A 24,275-nucleotide genomic window follows, 5' to 3' on the forward strand; every position below is an offset into this window, starting at 1 on the left:
CGGCCGCTAAGGAGTGAGCCGGTGTGTACCTGGATGCCCATCCCCGGACACAAAGAACCACCAACGCACCGACACCTGAGGGAGTCCGCCACTGGCAGGGGAAGTGGTGGTAGGGGGAGATAGGCCTCCAAACCTTGGAGGGCCTGAGATGTCCCCAGAGAGGTGGCGCCTGACACCCAACCTGACATATAGACACAGACCATACAGGCATACACATATACAAACATCCATTCCCACCCTCATGCTCTCATATGCACTCAACCAAAGTGGAGACAGACATAAAGAGACGCTGTACACACGATCACACTCCCCAAGCGTACTCTACGAACCGGGTCTAGGTACCCTTGCCCCTGGAGGGGGGAACTGCACCCAGACCCAGGTGGTGTTACCCTTTTCCCTGCGGTGGGGAGAGGCAGACCACCCCGACTCCGTAGCAGCAGGGAGGCCCCACACTCCAGACCGCAGTCGGACGGCCAACTCCACCTCCTAGCCCCCCCGCTCCAGCAGGCTGCAGAGAATGGGGGGTTATTATTGCAGTTTTTTGACAACTGAGTGGATTTACACAGTACAGGTCAAAATGACCCGCAACAGAGCTGGCTCTATCACCACGTTTGAACTTGTTTAATGCAAAATACATTTGTAACTGTCATTGTTTTCAGTTTTTTCTTAAAAAAACCGTTTAATTACATGAAATGCAATTTTGCTTATTTTGATCTTATCATACACTTGAAGATTCCGAAATCAGCACTCCTTTTGTTTAGATCATTTTCACAGCAAAGTTCACTGCGGATGTGCCACAATTTAAATCCCATTCTTCAAGTCTCTATCCTGTTTCTGCTGGTGTGCCCCAGGGTTCAGTATTAGGGCCCCTTTTATTCATTCTTTATATGCTTCCTCTTGGTCATATATTCTGAAAATATAATATAAATTTTCACTGTTATGCCGATGACACCCAGCTCTACATTTCTTCTAAACCCAATTCATCCCTCCCACCTCCCTCCCTCTCAGACTGTCTTATTGAGATTAGATCCTGGTTCTCCTCCAATTTCCTCAAACTTAACAGTAATAAAACTGAAGCTTTACTTGTTTGTACACCATCTATCTTAACCAAATCCCACAGTTTTTCCATTAACATTGAAAATTCTCCTACCCTTCCCTCCCCTCAGGCTAAGAGTTTGGGTGTCATACTTGATAATACTCTTTCATTCCAGTCTCACATTAATTACATAACACGGTCTGCTTACTTCCACTTACGTAATATTAACAGACTCCGTCCCTTCCTTACTCCCCATGCTGCTGCCATCCTTGTCCATAGTCTTATTACGTCCCGTATTGATTACTGCAATTCCCTCCTATTTGGTCTCCCTAAAAGGTCCCTTCATAAACTCCAACTTCTTCATAATTCTGCAGCTTGGGTCATAACTCGTACTCTGTTAAGAGCTCATATTACCCCAGTTCTTCAGCAACTTCACTGGTTGCCCATAGAAGCCAGGATAAATTTTAAGATCTTACTTCTTACATACAAGTGTATCCATAAATCTGCTCCTTTATATTTGTGTGACCTGCTCCATATCACCACTGTTTCCCGCCCTCTCAGATCATCATCTGCTCTTCATCTTACTGTTCCGTCCTCACACCTTATTACTATGGGGAACAGAGCTTTCAGTCGCTCTGCTCCTCGGCTCTGGAACTCTCTTCCTCCAGCCATAAGAAATATTGACTCCCTCTCCGTATTTAAGTCACAGCTCAAAACACATCTGTTTAAACTGGTTCATTCGCTTTAGTGCTGATTTTATCTGTTGTCAAGTTCTGCTTTGCAATTTTAACTTATTTTATGTATTTTATGACTATTGTTCCTTTTATTCATTTTGTTCTTTGTAAGGTGACCTTGGGTTTCTGAAAGGCGCCCTCAAATAAAATGCATTATTATTATAATAATAATAATTATTAATATTATTAATAATATTAATAATAATAACAATAATATTTTTAAACTTACTATTGACTCAAATTTTACTAAGAAAATGAAATACACAAAAACACAATTCATTCATCCACGTATAATAATAATTCATTAATAATTCATTCATTGTCTTTTTCTCCTTTGTACTTTTGTTTTAATCCATCCATTTATTTATTTATTTTTGGCTCTGTGCAAATTTTAGGAAGTCCCATGGCCTGTAGGGAGTTTACTCGTAACTTTTTTTTAATGAATTTGCATTATTTCTAAAAGCATACATATATTTACTACATTTACTACAGAGTCCTCTCCCCACTCCCCTACCTCCCTCGCTTCCCCCCCTTCCTGACACCATGACACCCCCCTCCTCCAATCCCTCTCTCAGCAGCAAGACATCTCCCCCCCTCCCCTCCTCCCCAACATCTCCCAGTGTCACAGTGGATCAGGTCAGGAGACAACTGAGGAAGCTTCGCCCCAGAAAGGCAGCAGGCCCAGACAAGGTGTGTCCTAGGATGCTAAAGGCATGTGCTGCTGAACTTGGGGAGCCGCTACAACGAGTCTTCAATCTCAGTCTGCGACTGGGGAGAGTGCCCGCCCTATGGAAGTCCCCAAAAGGAACCGGCCCAATGAGCTGAATGACTTCCGACCGGTAGCACTGACGTCACATCTTATGAAGACTCTAGAGCGGCTCTTCCTCAACCTCCTCCGACCACAGGTACAACATGCCCAGGACCCACTACAGTTCGCCTACAAGGCGGGTGTCGGAGTGGAGGATGCCATCCTGTACCTCCTGCATAGAGCCCACTCACACCTGGATGGGGGAAAAGGCATGGTCAGGATCCTGTTTCTTGACTTCTCCAGTGCCTTTAATACCATCTGGCCCTGTATGCTTCAGGAAAAACTGAACAGGATGGAGGTGGACCCCTGCCTGGTGGCTTGGATCTCCGACTACCTCACCGACAGACCACAGTACGTCAGGCTGAAGGACATCACGTCTGACACAGTGGTCAGCAGCACAGGAGCACCACAGGGAACTGTGCTGTCCCCTCTTCTCTTCACCCTGTACACCTCTGACTTCTGCTACAACTCTGAATTATGTCACATTCAGAAGTTTGCAGACGACACGGCCATCATGGGGTGTATCTGGGATGATCAGGAAGAGGAGTACAGAAGTCTGGTGAGGAACTTTGTCGCATGGAGTCGCACAAACCACCTGCAACTCAACACCTCAAAGACCAAGGAACTGGTTGTGGATTTCGGGAGGTCCAGACCAGGTCCACTGCCAGTTCAGATAGAGGGGGAGGAGGTGGAGGTGGTCAACACATACAAGTACCTCGGGCTGTGGGTGGACAACAAACTGGACTGGTCATGCAACACAGAGCACCTGTATAAAAAAGGCCAAAGCCGACTGTACTTCCTCAGGAGGCTGAGGTCTTTTAACATCTGCAGGAAGCTCCTGAGGATGTTTTACCAGTCAGTGGTCGCAGGAGTCCTTTTCTATGCTGTGGTGTGCTGGGGGAGCAGCACAGCAAAGAAGGACTCATCCAGGCTGGAGAAACTGATCAGGAAGGCTGGCTCTGTGGTCGGCATGAAGCTGGACACTCTGGTGACAGTGGCAGAGAAAAGGACACTAAAGAAACTGATGGACATTATGAACAATGCCGGGCATCCTCTGCACACGGTCGTAAACAATCAGAGGAGCCTATTCAGCGACAGGCTGCTTCTCCCAAAGTCAAAAACCAACAGACTTAAAAACTCCTTTGTCCCACACAACATCAGACTGTTTAACTCCTCACTGGAGGGGAGAGGGAGGAGAAACAGGGGGACAAGGGAGGGCGGGAACAACTGAGCTGTAGGTGCTTTTCTACACTATGCAATATTTGCAATATTTGTTTTTTGTCTCTTTCTTATATTTGACTGTGCAATAATCACTGTGCAATATACTCACTCAAATGAGCAATCCTATTTATCCATATTGTATATTCTGTATCTATATATGTGTATACAGTGGGGCAAAAAAGTATTTAGTCAGCCACCGATTGTGCAAGTTCCCCCACTTAAAATGATGACAGAGGTCAGTAATTTGCACCAGAGGTACACTTCAACTGTGAGAGACAGAATGTGAAAAAAAAATCCATGAATTCACATGGTAGGATTTGTAAAGAATTTATTCGTAAATTAGGGTGGAAAATAAGTATTTGGTCACCTCAAACAAGGAAAATCTATGGCTCTCACAGATCTGTAACGTCTTCTGTAAGAAGCTTTTCTGTCCCCCACTCGTTACCTGTATGAATGGCACCTGTTTGAACTCATCATCTGTATAAAAGACACCTGTCCACAGCCTCAAACAGTCAGACTCCAAACTCCGCCATGGCCAAGACCAAACAGCTTTCGAAGGACACCAGGAAAAGTATTGTAGACCTGCACCAGACTGGGAAGAGTGAATCTACAATAGGCAAGCAGCTTGGTGTGAAAAAATCAACTGTGGGAGCAATCATCAGAAAATGGAAGACATACAAGACCACTGATAATCTCCCTCGATCTGGGGCTCCACGCAAGATCTCATCCCGTGGGGTCAAAATGATCATGAGAACGGTGAGCAAAGATCCCAGAACCACACGGGGGGACCTGGTGAATGACCTGCAGAGAGCTGGGACCAAAGTAACAAAGGTCACCATCAGTAACACACTACAACGGCAGGGAATCAAATCCCGCAGTGCCAGACGTGTTCCGCTGCTGAAGCCAGTGCATGTCCAGGCCCGTCTGAAGTTTGCCAGAGAGCACATGGATGATACAGCAGAGGATTGGGAGAATGTCATGTGGTCAGATGAAACCAAAGTAGAACTTTTTGGTATAAACTCAACTCGTCGTGTTTGGAGTAAGAAGAATACTGAGTTGCATCCCAAGAACACCATACCTACTGTGAAGCATGGGGGTGGAAACATCATGCTATGGGGCTGTTTTTCTGCCAAGGGGACAGGACGACTGATCCGTGTTAAGGACAGAATGAATGGGGCCATGTATCGTGAGATTTTGAGCCAAAACCTCCTTCCATCAGTGAGAACTTTGAAGATGAAACGAGGCTGGGTCTTCCAACATGACAATGATCCAAAACACACCGCCCGGGCAACAAAGGAGTGGCTCCGTAAGAAGCATTTGAAAGTCCTGGAGTGGCCTAGCCAGTCTCCAGACCTCAACCCCATAGAAAATCTGTGGCGGGAGTTGAAAGTCCATGTTGCTCGGCGACAGCCCCAAAACATCACTGCTCTCGAGAAGATCTGCATGGAGGAATGGGCCAAAATACCAGCTACTGTGTGTGCAAACCTGGTAAAGACCTATAGTAAATGTTTGACCTCTGTTATTGCCAACAAAGGTTATGTTACAAAGTATTGAGTTGTATTTTTGTTATTGACCAAATACTTATTTTCCACCCTAATTTACGAATAAATTCTTTACAAATCCTACCATGTGGATTCATGGATTTTTTTTTCACATTCTGTCTCTCACAGTTGAAGTGTACCTCTGGTGCAAATTACTGACCTCTGTCATCATTTTAGGTGGGGGACCTTGCACAATCGGTGGCTGACTAAATACTTTTTTGCCCCACTGTATATGGTGTATTTATGCTTATATCCTTACTCTCATTCCCCTTAATGTATCTGTAACATGCAACTTCTGTCGGTGCTTTGTTACTGGAAACTGAATTTCCCGGAGGAACCCACCCGAGGGATTAATAAAGTTTCATCTAATCTAATCTAATCTAATCATATATACGTATATTGTTAAATATCCCAATTCTTTGATCTTTGGGCTGAAGGAAGAACAACACTCGGTGTTTATGCTCAATGACAATCACTTTAACCAACACAATTGTCATTATTCCATACAAACACTTTGAGCATTACATCCGGACGGTAGTTTTGCACAGGAGGGTGTCCGGCAAAATCTCGAAGTGTCTGACTGTTTCTCACATTCTTATAGCTTCAGACCCCCTCCAAGCATTCACATTCTTTCTCTCTCTCAATGAGTCTAAGTTAGGACCTTGGCTTCCTGTGCAGTATGTTTTGTTCTTTCTAATCAGACAAATAAGGCCATGATTCTCTGCAAACAGTATTTCTTATAAATCAGCAGTATAATGCATCATAAAACAGAAAATGTACTTGGGGATTTTCATAGCTCAGCATCCAACATCAAAATCCACCGGGGCAGTTCCTTCAGCACACATTGACACACAGAAATTAACAATAGGTGCCTGCTGGTCCCTCTCTAGTCTAAACAACAGTGTTTCAGTAGCTTTCCACTAGAAGATGGTCCCCTGTTATCTACTTTCTCCCAGGCAAGCGTGAGCGAGAGTCTACAGCATTCTACCCCCCAAGGACACATAGTCTAATGCCTTTATTTCAGGGCCGTGTCCACTTAATACTACACTACATGGTTATATGCCATTTTAGTTAATATAAAGCATAGAATTGAGGCACTTCAAATAATTTAATCCCAACAATATATACAAAAAAAACTTCAATTTTAAAGTGTTTATTTATCGGATAAAATAAGTTATTACTGTTCTGTCACCGTTATTATTGTCAGGGGTGTCCAAATCCACAAGCTAAGAAGTACAGAACAGAAACCAAAACACTAGTAGCCACGAACCAAGAAGAAAGCAGACAAATAAACAATAATGCAAAATCAAAACACTGGGCCACAGGCCCAGGACTGTAACAAATGCAGTCCAATACAGCATCAGCAGTAACTCTCTGATCACGCAGTGTGAATTGTGTTCTTGTAACGTATCAGTGATCCTGTATTCTTTCTTTTAAAATCATTAAAATTCCTCATTGTGTGGCAGTATACCCGATGAAAACAGTGCCTGTATTCTTAAAGCATCTGAAGACTGGGTTAGGTTAGATTTGTTAGTACTTCTGACTACTTATTTTGGCCTAAGAATAGAGTCATTTATTTTAATATTATAACAGCTCCTAGGGAAGCAATTTAATCAGTCAGCGGCTCCTTGGCATTGTGATGTTTTAGAAAAAATCCAACACTAAATTATTTTCCTGAAAATACCTGTTACATTAAATGATGTGTATTTGTGGAGAATGCTGTGCTGGTGGCTGTATGAATGTGGTGGACAGGTGGGACTACAAAGCACTACAGACCGAAGGAGTCGGTGGGAATGTGACCATGACATAGCAGGAAGTGTTTTAATCTCCAAAACATGTCTGTAATATTTGATATGCAGGATAAGCTCCAGCTATATCCTCAATCTTTAATGTTCACTATGCACTGCTTCAGTGGGAAACAGGTGCGCACAGTGTGGTGTTTTGTCAGCAGAGCAGCAGAGGCCCAACATGAGTTTGGTAACAAAGCCTTCAAAAGTCAAAGAATGCTGACAAAGGGACCAGACAAAGAACGATTCAGAAGACCCCTATGAGAAGACCACCAAGGGAACAGTTCACCCTGCCTGGGATAGGGTTACTGGGGCTCCGCCCCGGAGGCAGGCCCAGGGAAGGTGCCTGAGGGCGAGCGTCTGGTGACCAGGCCTTAGTCCATGGGGCCTGGCCAGGTACAGCCCGAAAAAGGGACATGGGCCCATCTTCCTGCAGGCCTGCCACCCAAAGGAGGCACCGTAGGGGTCGGGTGCATTGTGAGCAGAGCGCAGCCAGGAGTGGAGGCCCTGGCTGATTGAGCCTCAGCAACCAAGACTGGCAACTGGAACATGGAATGTCACCTCTGGTGTGGAAGGAGCCTGAGTTAGTGCGTGAGGTTGAGAGGTACCGGCTAGATATAGTTGGGCTTACCTCAGTGCACGCCTCTGGAGCCAGCCTCCTGGAAAGGGGCTGGACTCTGCTGGAGGTTGCTCTACCTGGGGACTTTGTTGTCCTACTGAGAGACTTTAATGCTAATTTGGGCAACAACAGTGAGACCTGCAGGGGTTTGATAGCGAGGAACGACTTCCCGGATCTGAACCTGAGTGGTGTTTTTTGTTGTTGGACTTCTGTGCAAACCGCAGTTTGGCCATAACCAACACAATGTTTGAACATAAGAATGTCCATAAGTGCACATGGCACCAGGACGCTCTGGGCCACAGGTCGATGATCAATTTTGTAGTCATATCACTAGACCTGCGGCGAAATATTCTGGACACTCAAGCCTAAACATATAGTGAGGGTGTGTGGGGAAAGCCTAGCAGAGATCCCAGTCCTTGAGGTCTTCAGCGCACACCTCTGGAGCTTCAACAGCATTCTGAGGGAGATGTGTGTTTTGGACTTGGAGAAGGCATTAAACTGTGTCCCTTGGAGTGTCCTGTGGAGGGTGCTCCGGGAGAATGGGGTGTTTGGCCCATTAGATCCTCATACAACCGTTGCAAGAGCTTGGTCCACATAGCCGGTAATAAGTGGATTTGTTCCTGGTGGGTGATGGGCTCCACTAGGGCTGCCCTTTGTCACCGATTCTGTTCATAATTTTTATGGACAGAATTTCTAGGCGTAGCCAAGTCGGGGAAAGCTTTCACTTGGGTGGTCTCAGAATCTCATCTCTGCTTTTCGCAGATAATGTGGTTCTGTTGGCTTCATCAGGTGATGGCCTCCAGTCTGCACTGGAATAGTTTGCAGCCGAGTGTGAGGCCGTGGGAATGAGAATCAGCACCTCCAGACTCGAGGCTTTGGTCCTCTGCTGAAAAAGGGTGGAGTGCCCACTCCGGGTCAGGGATGAGTTCCTGCCCCGGTGGAGGAGTTTAAGTATCTCGGAGTCTTGTTCATGAATGACGGGAGAAGGGAGCGGGAGATTGACAGACGAATTGGTGCTGCAGTGATGCAGACGCTTAACCAGTCTGTTGTGGTAAAAAAGAGAGCTGAGTGTAAAAGCGAAGCTCTCAATTTTCCGGTGGATCTACGTCCTCGCCCTCACTTATGGTCACGAGCTGTGGGTGGTGAGCTAAAGAACGAGATTGCAGACACAAGCCGCAGAAATGAGCTTCCTCCGAAGGGTGGCTCGCCTCTCCTTTAGAGATAGGGTGAGAAGTTCAGCCATCCAGGAGGGGCTCAGAGTAGAGCCGCTGCTCCTCCACATCGAAAGGAGACAGCTGAGGTGGATTGGGCATCTGATAAGGATGCCTCCTGAGCGAGGTGTTCTTGGCATGTCCCACTGGGAGGAGGCCCCGGGGCAGGCCCAGGACACACTGGAGAGATATATGATCTGATGACTCATCGTCTATCGCCTCTGTCAGTGCGCCCCAGGGTGGCTGTGGCTACAATGTAGCTTGCCATCACCAGTGTGTGAATGTGTGTGTGAATGGGTGGATGACTGGATATGTAAAGCGCTTTGGGGTCCTTAGGGACTAGTAAAGAGCTATATACAGTGGGGCAAAAAAAGTATTTAGTCAGCCACTGATTGTGCAAGTTCCCCCACCTAAAATGATGACAGAGGTCAGTAATTTGCACCAGAGGTACACTTCAACTGTGAGAGACAGAATGTGAAAAAAAAAATCCATGAATCCACATGGTAGGATTTGTAAAGAATTTATTCGTAAATCAGGGTGGAAAATAAGTATTTAGTCAATAACAAAAATACAACTCAATACTTTGTAACATAACCTTTGTTGGCAATAACAGAGGTCAAACGTTTACTATAGGTCTTTACCAGGTTTGCACACACAGTAGCTGGTATTTTGGCCCATTCCTCCATGCAGATCTTCTCGAGAGCAGTGATGTTTTGGGGCTGTCGCCGAGCAACACGGACTTTCAACTCCCGCCACAGATTTTCTATGGGGTTGAGGTCTGGAGACTGGCTAGGCCACTCCAGGACTTTCAAATGCTTCTTACGGAGCCACTCCTTTGTTGCCCGGGTGGTGTGTTTTGTATCATTGTCATGTTGGAAGACCCAGCCTCGTTTCATCTTCAAAGTTCTCACTGATGGAAGGAGGTTTTGGCTCAAAATCTCACGATACATGGCCCCATTCATTCTGTCCTTAACACGGATCAGTCGTCCTGTCCCCTTGGCAGAAAAACAGCCCCATAACATGATGTTTCCACCCCCATGCTTCACAGTAGGTATGGTGTTCTTGGGATGCAACTCAGTATTCTTCTTACTCCAAACACGACGAGTTGAGTTTATACCAAAAAGTTCTACTTTGGTTTCATCTGACCACATGACATTCTCCCAATCCTCTGCTGTATCATCCATGTGCTCTCTGGCAAACTTCAGATGGGCCTGGACATGCACTGGCTTCAGCAGCGGAACACGTCTGGCACTGCGGGATTTGATTCCCTGCCGTTGTAGTGTGTTACTGATGGTGACCTTTGTTACTGTGGTCCCAGCTCTCTGCAGGTCATTCACCAGGTCCCCCCGTGTGGTTCTGGGATCTTTGCTCACCGTTCTCATGATCATTTTGACCCCACGGGATGAGATCTTGCGTGGAGCCCCAGATCGAGGGAGATTATCAGTGGTCTTGTATGTCTTCCATTTTCTGATGATTGCTCCCACAGTTGATTTTTTCACACCAAGCTGCTTGCCTATTGTAGATTCACTCTTCCCAGTCTGGTGCAGGTCTACAATACTTTTCCTGGTGTCCTTCGAAAGCTCTTTGGTCTTGGCCATGGCGAAGTTTGGAGTCTGACTGTTTGAGGCTGTGGACAGGTGTCTTTTATACAGATGATGGGTTCAAACAGGTGCCATTCAGGGCTGTGCAGAGAGGTTTAAAGGGACGGGTGCTCAAAGTTAAAAAGGGGCACATTGAACCAGGCTGAATAACAACAACACACATTCATCAAGAATCTAATATGGGCAACAAGGCAAAGCAAACGTAGCCGATGCTTTACCTGATGGGTACAATGTTGCTGTTGAGGGGTTGCTGTGGATAGTGCTGGAGGGCAGGGCTGTGTTGATCTGAGACTGAAAACATTAAAAAGTCCATAGGAGAGATGGTAGCTGATTAAACAAGTGTCATGAAATAATAACAAAATGCAAAGATTGGTGACAGCACTTGGAACCATAAGGCAACAAAAAACTGTGAGAAATAATTTAGGCTCTGCCTGTGACTCACTCTTTGCTTCTCTTCTTCCTTCCATCCCATCATTTCATATATCACTCTCCACTTGCTGTCTATCTGAGAACAAGGCACAACTTGCTATTGCAATAAACTATAATCTAATTATCCACACCTAACAACTCTTGCACTTAATCTATAATAAAGTGATGACAGAAAAATGTTATAGCACTGCCTTTAGTAGCCTCACACAGCTCCTACTGTTTCCTCCTCATGTCCTTACCAGGCATGTCTGGACAATATTATATCATGAGTAATATTTTTTTTTAAAAATCCATCTAAATAAAACACACACATGCATGCACACACAATGACATTTTAGACCTTCTTCAGAATACTGTATATACTATGGGCATCACTGTGCTGATCCAGAATCCTTACATTATTATTTATTACTAGAGCTACAATAATAAAGCAATGAGTAGGGGGAAGTAATAAATATGAAATAATGTCATTATGATGATTCCATTTGTTTCACTATCCACTCTGTGCAGGGAGAAAGCTTATTACATTTTTAAACTGTAGAGATACAATAATCTTACTGCTGTAAAATCCAAATTTTGTCTTATTTAAAATATAAATCTAATATAATCTGCTTCTTAATGTATGTTCTTTAAAATACAGCGTGTGTTTTTAATATATTATAATTATAATAATGCATAATTATGTGGACATGCATATTAGATCGTTTTTTAGTGAAATATAATCCCTCCAGAAAGGCAGGAAAAGCCCGGAAACTTACTTTAAAACTAAATATGTTTCTAAATACTTTAAAACTAAATATGTTCCCTAAAACGGTGACAGAGGTACAGACCCATGACAGCCTTACACAGGTAGCCAGCAGCTATGACCAGCACTACTTGTGCAGTTAATAAAAGGACAGGTAATGTTTGTCGCGCTGTTGCACACACAGCACACTCGTTTGTTTCAGTTCGTGAGTTGCAACAAGACAGCTTACCAACGTGTACGTAATAAGCTAATACTCCTGAGTGCTATACACTACAGTGTACGCTGTACACCTACTAAATGATTTTGTCGCATCAGTCCGTGTCTCTGAGTTAACTTGTGTTTCTCCTACAGCTCCGGACCGGAAAAAATGCGCGTGCTCTTTGTGAGCTCGTTCCCGGCTCGTAACCAGCGCGTTCTGCCGTCAAGGGCGATCATTGGTGATCATGTGACTGATGCAAGCCAGATCCTTTTATTTAGCAAAACTGTGATTAATAGTTAAATATTATTGTTGAGGGGCACAGACAAGACTCCTCACGCACACACACATTAAAGAAAAAATTTTTTTTTTTTTTTTAAAAAGTTGCCTCAACAAAATGGCACTTTGGGCACCCATCAGGAAAGGGGCGGGTGCTCAAGCCCCTCTAGCCCCCCTCTGCACGTGCCTGGTGCCATTCATACAGGTAACGAGTGGGGGACAGAAAAGCTTCATACAGAAGACGTTACAGGTCTGTGAGGGCCAGAGATTTTCCTTGTTTGAGGTGACCAAATACTTATTTTCCACCCTAATTTACGAATAAATTCTTTACAAATCCTACCATGTGGATTTGTAACCAATACGTCTACTCACCAAAGAATGAGTGAAGCAATATGGATAACAGCAGAGAACAATTTATTTAGGGTCTGATGGCAATTTACCATCGGTGTCCAGCACTTTAAAGGATTGGATGGACTGGAGCACATCTGTCCTTAACATACCCTCTTAAACATCAGCTTGACACTGATACATCAAAGGAAACTTAACAGACTCTAAGTGCAAATGTTTCAACCTGAACAACTTAAAACTTCTCTGGGATACAATGTAAATGAAGACAAGAAGAAGAAAAATATTTCCATCAATAATCACTTCTCCTAACCAGGAGACAAGTGAATATATTATGTAAAGAGTCCTTTTTCTCAGTCCTGGGGTTGTAACACCACAACCTCCTCAGTCCGTAATCAGAGAGTGTCTATTTGACAATAACCAAAATGTCTTTGGATAGTCTTTGTGAATGCAAAAAGAAAAGAAAAAAAACAATGATGTTAGCTGGGCAGCAAAGTAAAGAGAGTGTATGGCACTGAGTGCGGGCGTGTGTGTGAGTACTTCGGTCCAAATAATCAAGGTCCGGATGGATGAAGGGATGGCAGCCGCTTGTCCTTTTAATGGCACCAGCGAGATAGCACAGCAGTAAGGCGTCTGGCAGGAGAACGAACAATAGTCTTTTTTTAAGGTTACTGCAGAAGGAGATATTCCCCGCTAGCTCACCCAAGCTTGCTCTCTGGCACAGCTACAATCCACGTGAGCTCATAGCCCCTACAGTGACATACGAACTTGGCTACCAACGTCCGCTTAGCATGGCGGCTAATTGTCGAGCTTGCTAGCTTAGCCTCGATTAGCGATTAGCACCTTAATAACCATTACTACACATCACATCATAGCTAACACATGGAATAGTATGATATACATACGAAACAGATTTTTACCTGGCAGGAGAACGAACAATAGTCTTTTTTAAGGCTACTGCAGAAGGAGATATTCCCCGCTAGCTCACCCAAGCTTGCTCTCTGGCACAGCTACAAGCCACGTGAGCTCATAGCCCACATGTACTACCACAGTCGACTGTCGTAAAGCAGCCGCAAACCAATAGCAAGTAAAAAAAAACAACTCAAAATCATTGAAGAACATTTTATAACACCCAATATAGATATATACATATATACTGAATATCACACAATATCAGATAACCAAATTAACACTGGGTTACAAATTCATGGATTTTTTTTTCACATTCTGTCTCTCACAGTTGAAGTGTACCTCTGGTGCAAATTACTGACCTCTGTCATCATTTTAGGTGGGGGAACTTGCACAATCGGTGGCTGACTAAATACTTTTTTGCCCCACTGTAAATACAGGCCATTTTACCATCGTCATCAGTGTTTTCCATGAAAGAATTTAAAATTTCAGTTTGATTGATTACTTTACGTCACTTCATTTTAAATGAGCTTTGGCACAGAAGAGATGGTGGTGTTTCTGGATCATGTTCACGTATGGCTTCTTCTCTGCACGGTAGAGCTTCAGCCTGTATTTGTGGGTGGTACAGTGAAATGTGTTCACAGCCGGTGATTTTCATGTGACAGTGAATTTCATGACAGAATCACATCTGTTTTCACTTCAGTTCACAGACATCCAATACTGATTGTCAGACTTGTCCCCTGCACACACAGATTTCTCCACATTCAATTTTATGTTGAGGAATATTATTCTGAATTGTTCCATAATTTGTACAGGCAGGTTTTTGCAGATTGGTAAACCTCCGTCCACCTTTGCTTCTGAGAAGCTCTGCTCCTCTGAAACGCTCGTTTTACACTCCAGTCATGTTACTGATCTGATGCTGTTTAACCTAACCTTCTTTTTAGCACTACCTACTTTTCCTGGCTTTTGTTGCCCCGTCTCAACTATTTTTAAACCAGGTGCTGCCATCAAAGTCAAAATGAGCTTTTATTTTTCTTAAAATGGCACACTGACTCAGCTTAAACATTTGATATGTCATATATGTTCTCTTGTTTGCAAATCATTGGATTCTGGTTTTATTTACAAATGACACAGTGTCCTTTTTGGAACTGCAGTTTTATTCTTCCTGGGCACATTGGGCATTGGACTAGCTTTTAATGATTTTTTCCCCACATTTTTCTTAACTATTACACCGCTGTTTTCACTCCGTTGGGCTGTAGCTCTGCTCTGAGTCGACATAATGACACACGACACCAGAATAAATCAGGTTAAGGCGAGTAAAAGATTTATTTCACATTTTGTTAAATATCACCAGCTTTGTATGAGGAATCAAAGACATCAAAGAGCAGGTCACAGGAATAGTTAAGAAGGCTCATATGCACAGAGGGACAAAGGAAGGGGGGGTATCTCCAGAAAAACCCCATAATGAATAACGCTGCATCACGTCTGCTGATGGTTTGTTGTGAGTGCTGTAGTTTGTTGTTGTTGTTTTTCGACAGGGTGGATGGAATTTGCTGGCTTTGTTTGTTCAGCCAACCATAAACTCAAACACTTTTAGTGATGGTTCAAAAAGTGACATTATTATTCAATCATTACTTCTAGAACTGCACATAAAACCTGCACTGGGACTGAGGGTCAGACGGGAGAGGGACACCACAACGAGGGAAGAAGCGCTGCAGGGACAACACGAAGCACACACGGACACAGAGATAAGCAGAGGGATCACCTCAACAGTCTGAGCTCTGATGCTGTGTTTTTACACCCGGCTTTACCTGAGTCAAGTTTGCAGTGAGGACATAACTCAGGTAAGGGGAACTTTTAAAATGAAAGGTTTTCGGATACACTTGAACACAATGCTGACCCCTGTTAATGAGCGCAGATGATGCCTTGAACCGATGACCTGGTCCATCTGACCTCTCACCTCCGGAGCAGGCGGGGGAGGGAAAGAGGGATGAGGGCTGAGAGTGTCAGAGTCACAGGCACTTGCGATAAAATGACAAAAACGTTACAATTTCCATTAAGGCACAACAGATAAACTACACTCACAAACATCTTTGGGACAAGAACAGCATGATTCTTGTAGTGGGCATAAAGAGCTGCACACAGAGGACTGTGCAGCAGGTTGGCTTTCACATCTACACCCCCGACAAATGATTTTACCCGGACAAATGATTGCTGATGACACTGCTTGCTGAGCAGCCAGTACTTAAACCTTTGTTGCAGCGAGTCAGTTTTTCAGCAAGAATGTCATTTCTTTAAAGTTTCTCTAAAAGACAGTTTCCTTTTTCCTAAACAAATCAAAACAGTTGTTACAAGGACGCCTTAGAGCTGGTGGGATCGTGTTTATCTGAAGTGAGAATGTGAAAAGGTAAAAATACACAAGTGAAAAATGTGATTACCTTAGCAAAACCACCATGCATGTGTTATCTAGTGTGAGGAAAATACATTCAAATGCTTCCGTCATACTGACCGATAGATTACCACACTAGCAGCTGGACACCACTACATTTCCATTAAAAGAATAAGGCTGACTCTTCTCATTCTTAGGATGAGTTTTTCTTTTTGTCTGTCAACAAATCCCACAAATTCTAACAGTGAACTGGTCTGTCTTACCACTTCCTGGCTTATGTACGTGAGCCTAGAGTTCCTGTTGAAGAGAAACTACAGGAAAAAACTAGATTGTTTGAGAAGTCACAAAAAGCTAAGCTGCATTCACCTTCTAGCCCCACTTCTGAGCTCTTATTAATAAAACGTGCACACTTTTATCTATGGATATGAAAAATTTGGTATACTTGAAGATTAAAAATATAGAAAACATAACTATTTGTTGAACATCTGTACCTGCTCTGTGTTCAGTCTGGATAAACTTTAACTCTTTACTCCATAAAGAGACACTGACGACATCCCCTTTGTAGCCTTGATGATGAGTTTTGACACCTCAGCATATATCAATAAAGTTGTGGTTTGAAGACAATCAGAACAGTTTCTGGGTTTTTCTAAGTCTAGTTGCACAGGGAGAGACCACCCGCACTAACTTATGATGCACACCAGTCGTTTTGTTCTATAAGCCTGAAGCATTCAAGGTCACTCCTGGTCGATTTATACAAGCGGGTAAAGAGTTAAAACAACAAGTAACTATAACTGAGAAGTGTTTAATAATTATTTATAATAATCATTATTGTCACCATTAGTTTATGGATTACCAATTAAATTTATGGGTTCAGTACTTAGACTGGCACCGTCTTAATTTTTGGTGGCCATATTTGGTAGCCCGTGTTTGCTGATACCTAAGACTTACTATAGTTTAAACAGAGGATTTATATGAAAGGAGTCACCATGAAGGAGACAATTAGCTACAAAGACTGCCCCAGGCTTTAAAGATGCCTTTTCAGGTGGAAACCTAGACATCTTAACATAGGAGTCTGTGAGGAATTACCTGCTTTTGGAGCCAGCCTTCAACTGCACAGATCGCTCATTGGGAATAATACACATTTGGTGCCCTAATATGACATTATTAGGCTACATATTAGGATTCATATTAGGGCACATAATTTGGGCTTTGGGATGTAAATAAAATTTAAATTTAAGAGAAACAACAAAACCCATTTCACGCGGTACCAACTCACTTTAGGGTTGCGACTCACATCTGGCTTTAGCTACAAAGACAATGCTAAAATTCACTATTCATTTGTGTTTTCATGGGATTTGCTGACAGAAAAAGCCCCACTTGTCCTTGAACCTCCTCTCTGATTTTCTATGTGGACAGTGTCACTATACTGACTCTTTTCTCTTCTGAAGTCACTGGATTTCGTCAAACAGCTACGGCTGCTTGGCCAGAATAAATTGGCACCTAAAATAGGCAGCGGTAATTAGACACACAGTGGAAACTCATGCACACGCGCTCGCAACTTTGTACAGAAACTTTGATGACCACACGCTCACGAACGCATGCTCACCGAAGCATGCGACACAGACGAGGCTCATACACACAGTAAGCATGGCGACTTTTATAAACTCACATATAATCGACACAGTGGATTTCATTGGCATTGTATGGGATAGTAATAGTGACAGAGAAGGTTTCCCCTTACGAACTGATTCTGATCTTTTTTCCTTCATTGGTTTCACAATCTGAGTCTGCATGTTTTAAACTGAAGTTAGGCTTTCGTCCCTCCTCTCAAACACCTTTCAGTCAGCCCTTCTCACCTGCTTCATTCTCTCTTTCGTTTGTGGACAGAGTAACAGTGTGTTAGTGTTTTTGCATGAGCTGAGCAGTCCTTCTCACATCACGGTGTTTCTCAAAAAACAATGTATACCCTATGTAGGTCACTACTCTGTAGTTTGGGCCCATAAAGCACTAGAAGTACACAAGTGTCTATTGAGACGTGTTCCCTTGAGATGTGGAGGAGTGAGACGACAGGGTGGTTTAACTCCGGGGGATGATGCCCTTCTTGTAGGCCACCAAGCCAGCTGCGGCGGCAGCAGACAGGAATGTGGAGACTCCTAAGAATTTGAGGAAACCATCAACCGAAGGCAGGTTTCTCTCCCAGAAGGTGGTAACAAACGGGAGTGCCCGGATTTCCTGCAGGACGGAGGGAATGATGATATCAGATATCTGCCTTTTTCATGTGCATGATATTAACTAGATACTTGATAGATGATTTGGCAATATACAACTTATGTAATCTTGGGTCCAAAATGTGTAAACAATGCATAGGTGTCTTAAACCTGCATTTTTTTACATGACCAGCAGGGGGCAACTCTTCTGCTTGAAAATGATTGTATAGAAAGCGAGGGAGAAAATGACCTCTCTTGGTTTACAACCCCAAGAAACATTATGGTCTTGCCTGGTAGTTTTTTTCTCATTTATTACAAGATGATCTTTTTCACAGTGTCATTTATGGTAAAAAGTGTTTTGGATTCATGACGAGAGACTTCAGAGTGTTTCTCCACTGATTGTTCATTTTTTTAATCAAAGGCCAACTTGTAATTTGGTGCATAAGGACTTCTCTTACATCGTTCTCAGGCTCAGGTTGCCAGATCTGATTAGGTTGGAGTTTACCCATCGCACACATGACCTGCGAAAAGACATTGGTGGTGTCAGTCAAAGACTTCAAAAGGATCAAAATACAGTCTAACAGTCTAAATTTTAAACATGATACACATTTTTGAGTTTGGGTGATGTTAATAAGATAACTCTTTATTATCATTGCACAGTCATACATAGTACAATAGCACAATGAAATTGGGGAACTGTCCCACGTTGGCACTACATACAACACGACACGACACAGCAACTTAACTTAAGTAATAAAAAGAAGAATAAGTGTATGTTTATGTTTAATGCACTCAGATAATCTACTCAGGCTTGACTGGCCTTTACTGTAACTGACCTACTCTGCAGCAGAGCCAGAGCTAAGAAACATGGAGGAACATGAACACATGGGGGAGTATCTTAGGAAACCAAACCTAATGTTAATGCCTTGGAAGAAGGACATAAAGTGCAAGCAGCAGGCGAGTGTCTTAAAGAGAGATTTAGAAGACTGAGTGGGGAGGACCATTTTGATTCTATGGTTTGTTTCAGTCAGCTGTGCTCAGACATAAATGAGAGGGGAGAAAAGGCGAGGATGTCATGATTTGATATCAGCTGACCCCCAGCACTGCTGGCTGAGCATCCACAACACCAGGAGCAGGCTGAGGTGTGACTAATAGGTGTGCCAGCTGCATGATTTAAGTGGTTTCTACCTGGTATATATAAGTAACCTGCCTCTAAGGGTGTTTAAACTGGTAAGAACTGGTATTTGCTAACACGTAGCAGTGAAAAGCAGGTACTTAAATGCTCTCTGACCTCTCTGGCTGCTCTCTCTCCAGCTTGTACGGCCCCCTCCATGTAGCCACTCCATTCGGTGGCCGTCTCTGTGCCTGCAAAGTACAACTTGCCCACCGGCTCTCTCAGCACTCTGAAGAGCAAAAAAGAGAGAAACAGGAGAGGCTTCAGAGGTTAAACTGGTTTACAGGTTTTAAACACGTTTTATTTTTAATGTATGCACCAGCATTGTACTGACCATTGAGCTTTAGCATGCATTCACTTCATTTAAGAATATTATCTCACCTGAATAAGTGCAATATGGGATTATATAACATAAAGTGAATTTCCTTTGGATTAATCTTCCCACCCCCACTGTGCTCAACGTAAAAGAACCAAAGAAAGGACTTTTTCTTTAACTCTATTTCTTGCAGGACCACCCGGTATGTGAAACAGTTACTCTGTATAAAAAAGCACAATGTTAGGTTTCCAACTCCAGCTTACTTTTCATTGTGAGTGAGAACACATTTGCACATCTGGTGAGGACATTTAGACATGAAATATGGTTCACATGACGATTAACAAGGAGTTTCAGTTTTTCATATGGAGGTTAACAAAACTCTAATAGTGAACATATGCACCAGGATCTGTACAACAAGCAGCTTCGACTAATAAATGAAAGCAGCCGCAATGCATCAGACACACTGGATTGTGTTTTATGTGTGTGTACAGCTATAGAGCAAATGGGCAAATCCTGGGGACACGTCCTGCTGTACTGAAAATGCATTCATTTGTTCACACTCCAATAAAACCCATGAAATGCCGCAAAAAACACTGCAATAACACCATTCAGATGAAATATGAGTTCACAGTATTGCTTGTGTGGTAAACATAATAATCCAACACAAAGTGTTGTGATCTCAGTGAGTCCCCTCTGAAACCGTGCACAGGAAGGCAGGTTCATTTCATGGAGGAGAAGTGACGCTAATTTGCAGAAATAATCACAAATCCTGCTGAAACATACATTAGCCATTAATATCCAGGAGCTGACACATTCAAATAAATTAAGTTAATTGAAATGAAAAGATCACACTTTCATATTTATGTTTATTTTTTTGTGTGTGTACACGTGTGAGAGAGACTCACCTGCCAAACTGAGTAAGGATTCCTGGGGGGAAATAGGCTGTGTAGCAGCCTCCAGAGTACTCCTCTTCACACCAGTTCTTCTCCTCATAGTGCACCGGCTGCAGGAAACAAGCAGGCACATGAGCAGTCAGTCAAGTGATTCCACAGTATCCACATGACTGTGTACCACTCTGCACCCAAACTCACATGCAAAGCCTCATCTGTGCCCAGCACTTTGGAGTAGATCTCACAGATCCTCCTCAACCTAAACACAACAACACAGGAGTTGGGATTAAACTGATCTCACAGCTCGTGAGAGTTTTTTTCCATCTCTGTCCACTGGTGTCTACCTTTCTTCCTTGGACAGGCTTGAGAGCTTTCTGCACTTGTGGGCAAGGATGAATCTGGGGGGGAGAGTGAAAAGAGAAAACACTACATGAGCATGTGTGGCTGATTGGATGACTTTATCACTTGTGTTTAGCTCCATTCAAGCACAAGTCCTACACTGTATGGAAATTCTTGTAGGAGCTCATGCGAGAATACTAGGTCAGAGTCAGATGGTAAAGCTGAGACACAAGCCTACAGGCCAGTCAGTAACCCTCTGATAATCACTAGTGAACGAAATGTGTATTTCAACCTGACTAAAGCATGGTGCAGCATTGTATACTTCTTTGGGGCTGCTGATATCACTTAGCATTTCGGTGCTTTATTTCCCCTGAGATGTGATACACTTTGGATTCTAGCCAATCATTTTACCTTTCCAAGCGTAGTAGGCGGGCCCAGGTACGTACGTTCTTTTAGAGCAGAGCTACAGATTAAAATGCCCAAGGCGAAGCGGTCAAAAGTCTGGCTGTACTTCACAGCAAAAGATGCAAACTCAGCAGCCTGCAACAAGTGCTTTAAGGTGATACTGTGCAAAGGAGGTAACACCTCGAATCTGATGAAACACCTGGTGACGCATAGCATTTTTTTAAAGTCGAGAAATGCGCCGTATTTGATAGCTTGCTGCGAGACCTCACACCGAGCACATCTACTGCGGGTTGTTATCGGACCCGGAGTTAGCAACATCCCCCAAGAACCCGAAGAGGAGAGTCCTGGCCCCTAGCCCTGCCAGTGTAGCAGAAATGATGACGGATAATGATGGCAGCAGCAGCCGTTCTTCTCTGCGTGAGTAGCTTAATGTTGTTCATGTGTAATTTACGTTGAGTACGCTAACCACGTTATTACATTAACGCATTTAAGGTGAACTAGCAAACACCGTCGTAGTTACATGCGGCTGTCTTCTTGTTTGATGGCAGATACTCCCTTCACCCTGGCCAAAAAGGCTAAAATGACCAAAGAAAAAGAGGGAAACAGCTAAACATGAGAGGTTTTTGGACAAAGTGTGTGTTCTTCATTCTTTAAGCACCGGTTCGAGCACCGTTTAAGCACCGGCACCGTTTCAAAAGTACCGGTTTGGTACTGGTATTGGATAAAACCTAAACGATACCCATCCCTAATCATAATACAAAATATACACAATTACAGAGAACTGTTTGAAGCTCTGTACCAACCCCATAATACAAGGTACAGTCCCATCAGGCTTTGTGTCATCCAGGGTGAGACCGATGGGAGCGCCCTCCTCCTCTATCACCATGCTGCCGCAGTAACCTGGTAACACAATAAAACGTTAGAAATGGCATCATCTTGAACAGCATTCGCTCTCTCTGTGTTTTCACTTCCTGCGTACCCTTTTTCCTCCAGAAGTTCTCTCTGTAGTAGACCATGCACTTTATGACAGAGCCCATGGGAACACGGTTGATCAGCTGGTTCCTCAGCGGGGGCAGCTCAGGGTTGAAGTGCATCTTCAGATTCAAAGCAGGTGGTGTGGCCACGATCACATACTTGGCCTAACACAGAGACAGAGACAGTACACAGTGCGTACCAATAGTCTGTTTATAACTGAAAGATGTGACCCAGAAGTATCTGCATGGTAGTCATCAGCCATAGTAAGAGATGTTGCAATTCTCCAAATACTAAGGAAAGAGGCTTCAATGCTTCCTTTAATATAGGATACACTGGACTATCCTTTATGAAAAGAGGGGAGAAAATGCTGTCCCATAATTCATTACAATGGAACATCTGACCATAAATGAAAACATTCAACCTAATCAACAAAGTAACACAGATCATGTACATTTTAACTGCTTTTTTCCAAGCAGCCAGTAGATGGCAGCCAAAGAGCAGCAGTGCCAGTGAAGTTTGTGAGTAACACTGTGAAGCAGTTACTGTTTTACAGATACATGGATGTTTCATATTCAGACTGCATTATCTCACATTACCTAGTGTATAAATATAGTATCTGTTTCATTTCCTAATACATAATAAAATCAAACAAACACTATAACAGTTATTTGAAACATGGCTGCAGTAACAGGAAAACAGGAAAAGGAAAGTCCTGCATTCACAATCTACTGAAACATAAGAGCAGCGTCATTATTCATTATCTTATCAGCTCGTTAACGGTGATGTATCCATATAAGCAAAGTCATTCTGACTATTTGTTTTGTGGGCCATTTGAAGGTTGGGAACCACTGGACTGAACTAATCAATTGTGTCTACAAACCCAGTTTCAGAAAGTTGTAACATTGTGTAAACTGTAAATGAAAACAGAATGCAGTGACTTGCCGATCTCAGAAAGCCATCTTTTATTCACTTATACAGAAAAATATCAGAAATCTACTATTATCATTTACAGAAACAAAAAGCTCACTTTGAATTTGATGGCAGTGACATGTCTCAAAGTGACACGACCAGCGATAAAAAGAGCATCTCAGAGATGCTCTGCAAAAACCCCCAAAACTGTGTCTACAAACTGTGGAGCAATTTCAGAAAAATGTTCCTCAACATCAAACTGAAAAGAATAATATCATCAAAACATTCCAAGAATCTGGAGGAATTTCTGTGTGCAAAGGATAAGGCTGAAAATCAATAATGGATGCCCGTGACCTTTGGGCCCTGCTGCATCACTGCACTAAAGCAGGCATGATTGTCATGAAATCACTGGGAGGGCTCGGGAACACTTCTGGAAATCACTGTCTATGAACACTGTACTGTTCACAAATACAGGTTAAAGCTCTATCATGTGAACATGATGGTGAAACACCGCCATCATTTCTGGGCCAAAGCTCATTTTAAACAGACTGAGGCAAAGTGGAAACTGTTCTGTGGTCAGAGAAATCAACAGAAAGGCTTCAGCAGAAGTAAAAGAGTTGGGGTGTTGAACCGGCCTGCCTGCAGTCCAGACCTTTCACTAATTTGGAGCATTATGAAATGAAAAAAAAAAAACAGATATATGACGGAGAGCCAGAACTGTTGACATATATAATCAAACATGAATGAGACAACTTCCTGCTCCCAAAGGTTTAGTACCTGCTCTCCTCAGTTGCTGAGGAGGTGTTAAAAGAAGAGGCGATGCTAAACTGTCTTAAACATGGCCCCAACGCAACTTTTTGGAGAACAGTTGCTGCCATCAAGTTCAAAATGAGCCAATATCCATTTGCACTTTCTATGCTCCGTTTATGAGATTGAAAATAATTGCATTATTTTTATTTGACATTTTTACACAGCATCAACTTTTTCAGAATCAGGATTGTACGTACATCTGCACATATATTTATTTATTTCCTGTTTTAAAATGTCTCCCTTTACAGCCATCACACAGATGAATGTGAGTTAAGTTAGATATTTCCCTCTGAAATGCAGGGACATAAAAGTACAAAGTATCACAAATTGGAAAACGTTAGGGTAAAGTATAAGAACCACCTCTCTGTGATACATGCTGATGAGGGACCTTCCATGTTGC

The 24,275-nt window shown here is 43.2% G+C and overlaps 1 protein-coding gene across 1 annotated transcript in view; it reads right to left on the reverse strand.

Moving 5' to 3' along the window:
* Nucleotides 1-14,763: 14,763 nt before the first annotated feature.
* LOC146650718 (amine oxidase [flavin-containing]-like) overlaps nucleotides 14,764-24,275 on the reverse strand; it is a 68,916-nt gene continuing 59,404 nt past the window's right edge. The window contains exons 8-15 of the mRNA XM_085383957.1: nucleotides 22,161-22,320; nucleotides 21,985-22,081; nucleotides 20,782-20,835; nucleotides 20,639-20,696; nucleotides 20,453-20,550; nucleotides 19,349-19,460; nucleotides 18,516-18,578; nucleotides 14,764-18,082 (exon numbers count right to left, since the gene is read on the reverse strand). Of these exons, the coding sequence (XP_085240083.1) occupies nucleotides 17,927-18,082; nucleotides 18,516-18,578; nucleotides 19,349-19,460; nucleotides 20,453-20,550; nucleotides 20,639-20,696; nucleotides 20,782-20,835; nucleotides 21,985-22,081; nucleotides 22,161-22,320 (798 nt within the window). The 3' untranslated portion in view covers nucleotides 14,764-17,926. The remainder of the gene's footprint in view (nucleotides 18,083-18,515; nucleotides 18,579-19,348; nucleotides 19,461-20,452; nucleotides 20,551-20,638; nucleotides 20,697-20,781; nucleotides 20,836-21,984; nucleotides 22,082-22,160; nucleotides 22,321-24,275) is intronic.

The sequence above is a fragment of the Rhamphochromis longiceps genome, linkage group LG16 (genome assembly GCF_057381845.1).
Source record: "Rhamphochromis longiceps isolate RC_006_pf linkage group LG16, R_longiceps_female_GT1.1, whole genome shotgun sequence".
Classification (NCBI taxonomy): Eukaryota; Metazoa; Chordata; class Actinopteri; order Cichliformes; family Cichlidae; genus Rhamphochromis; species Rhamphochromis longiceps.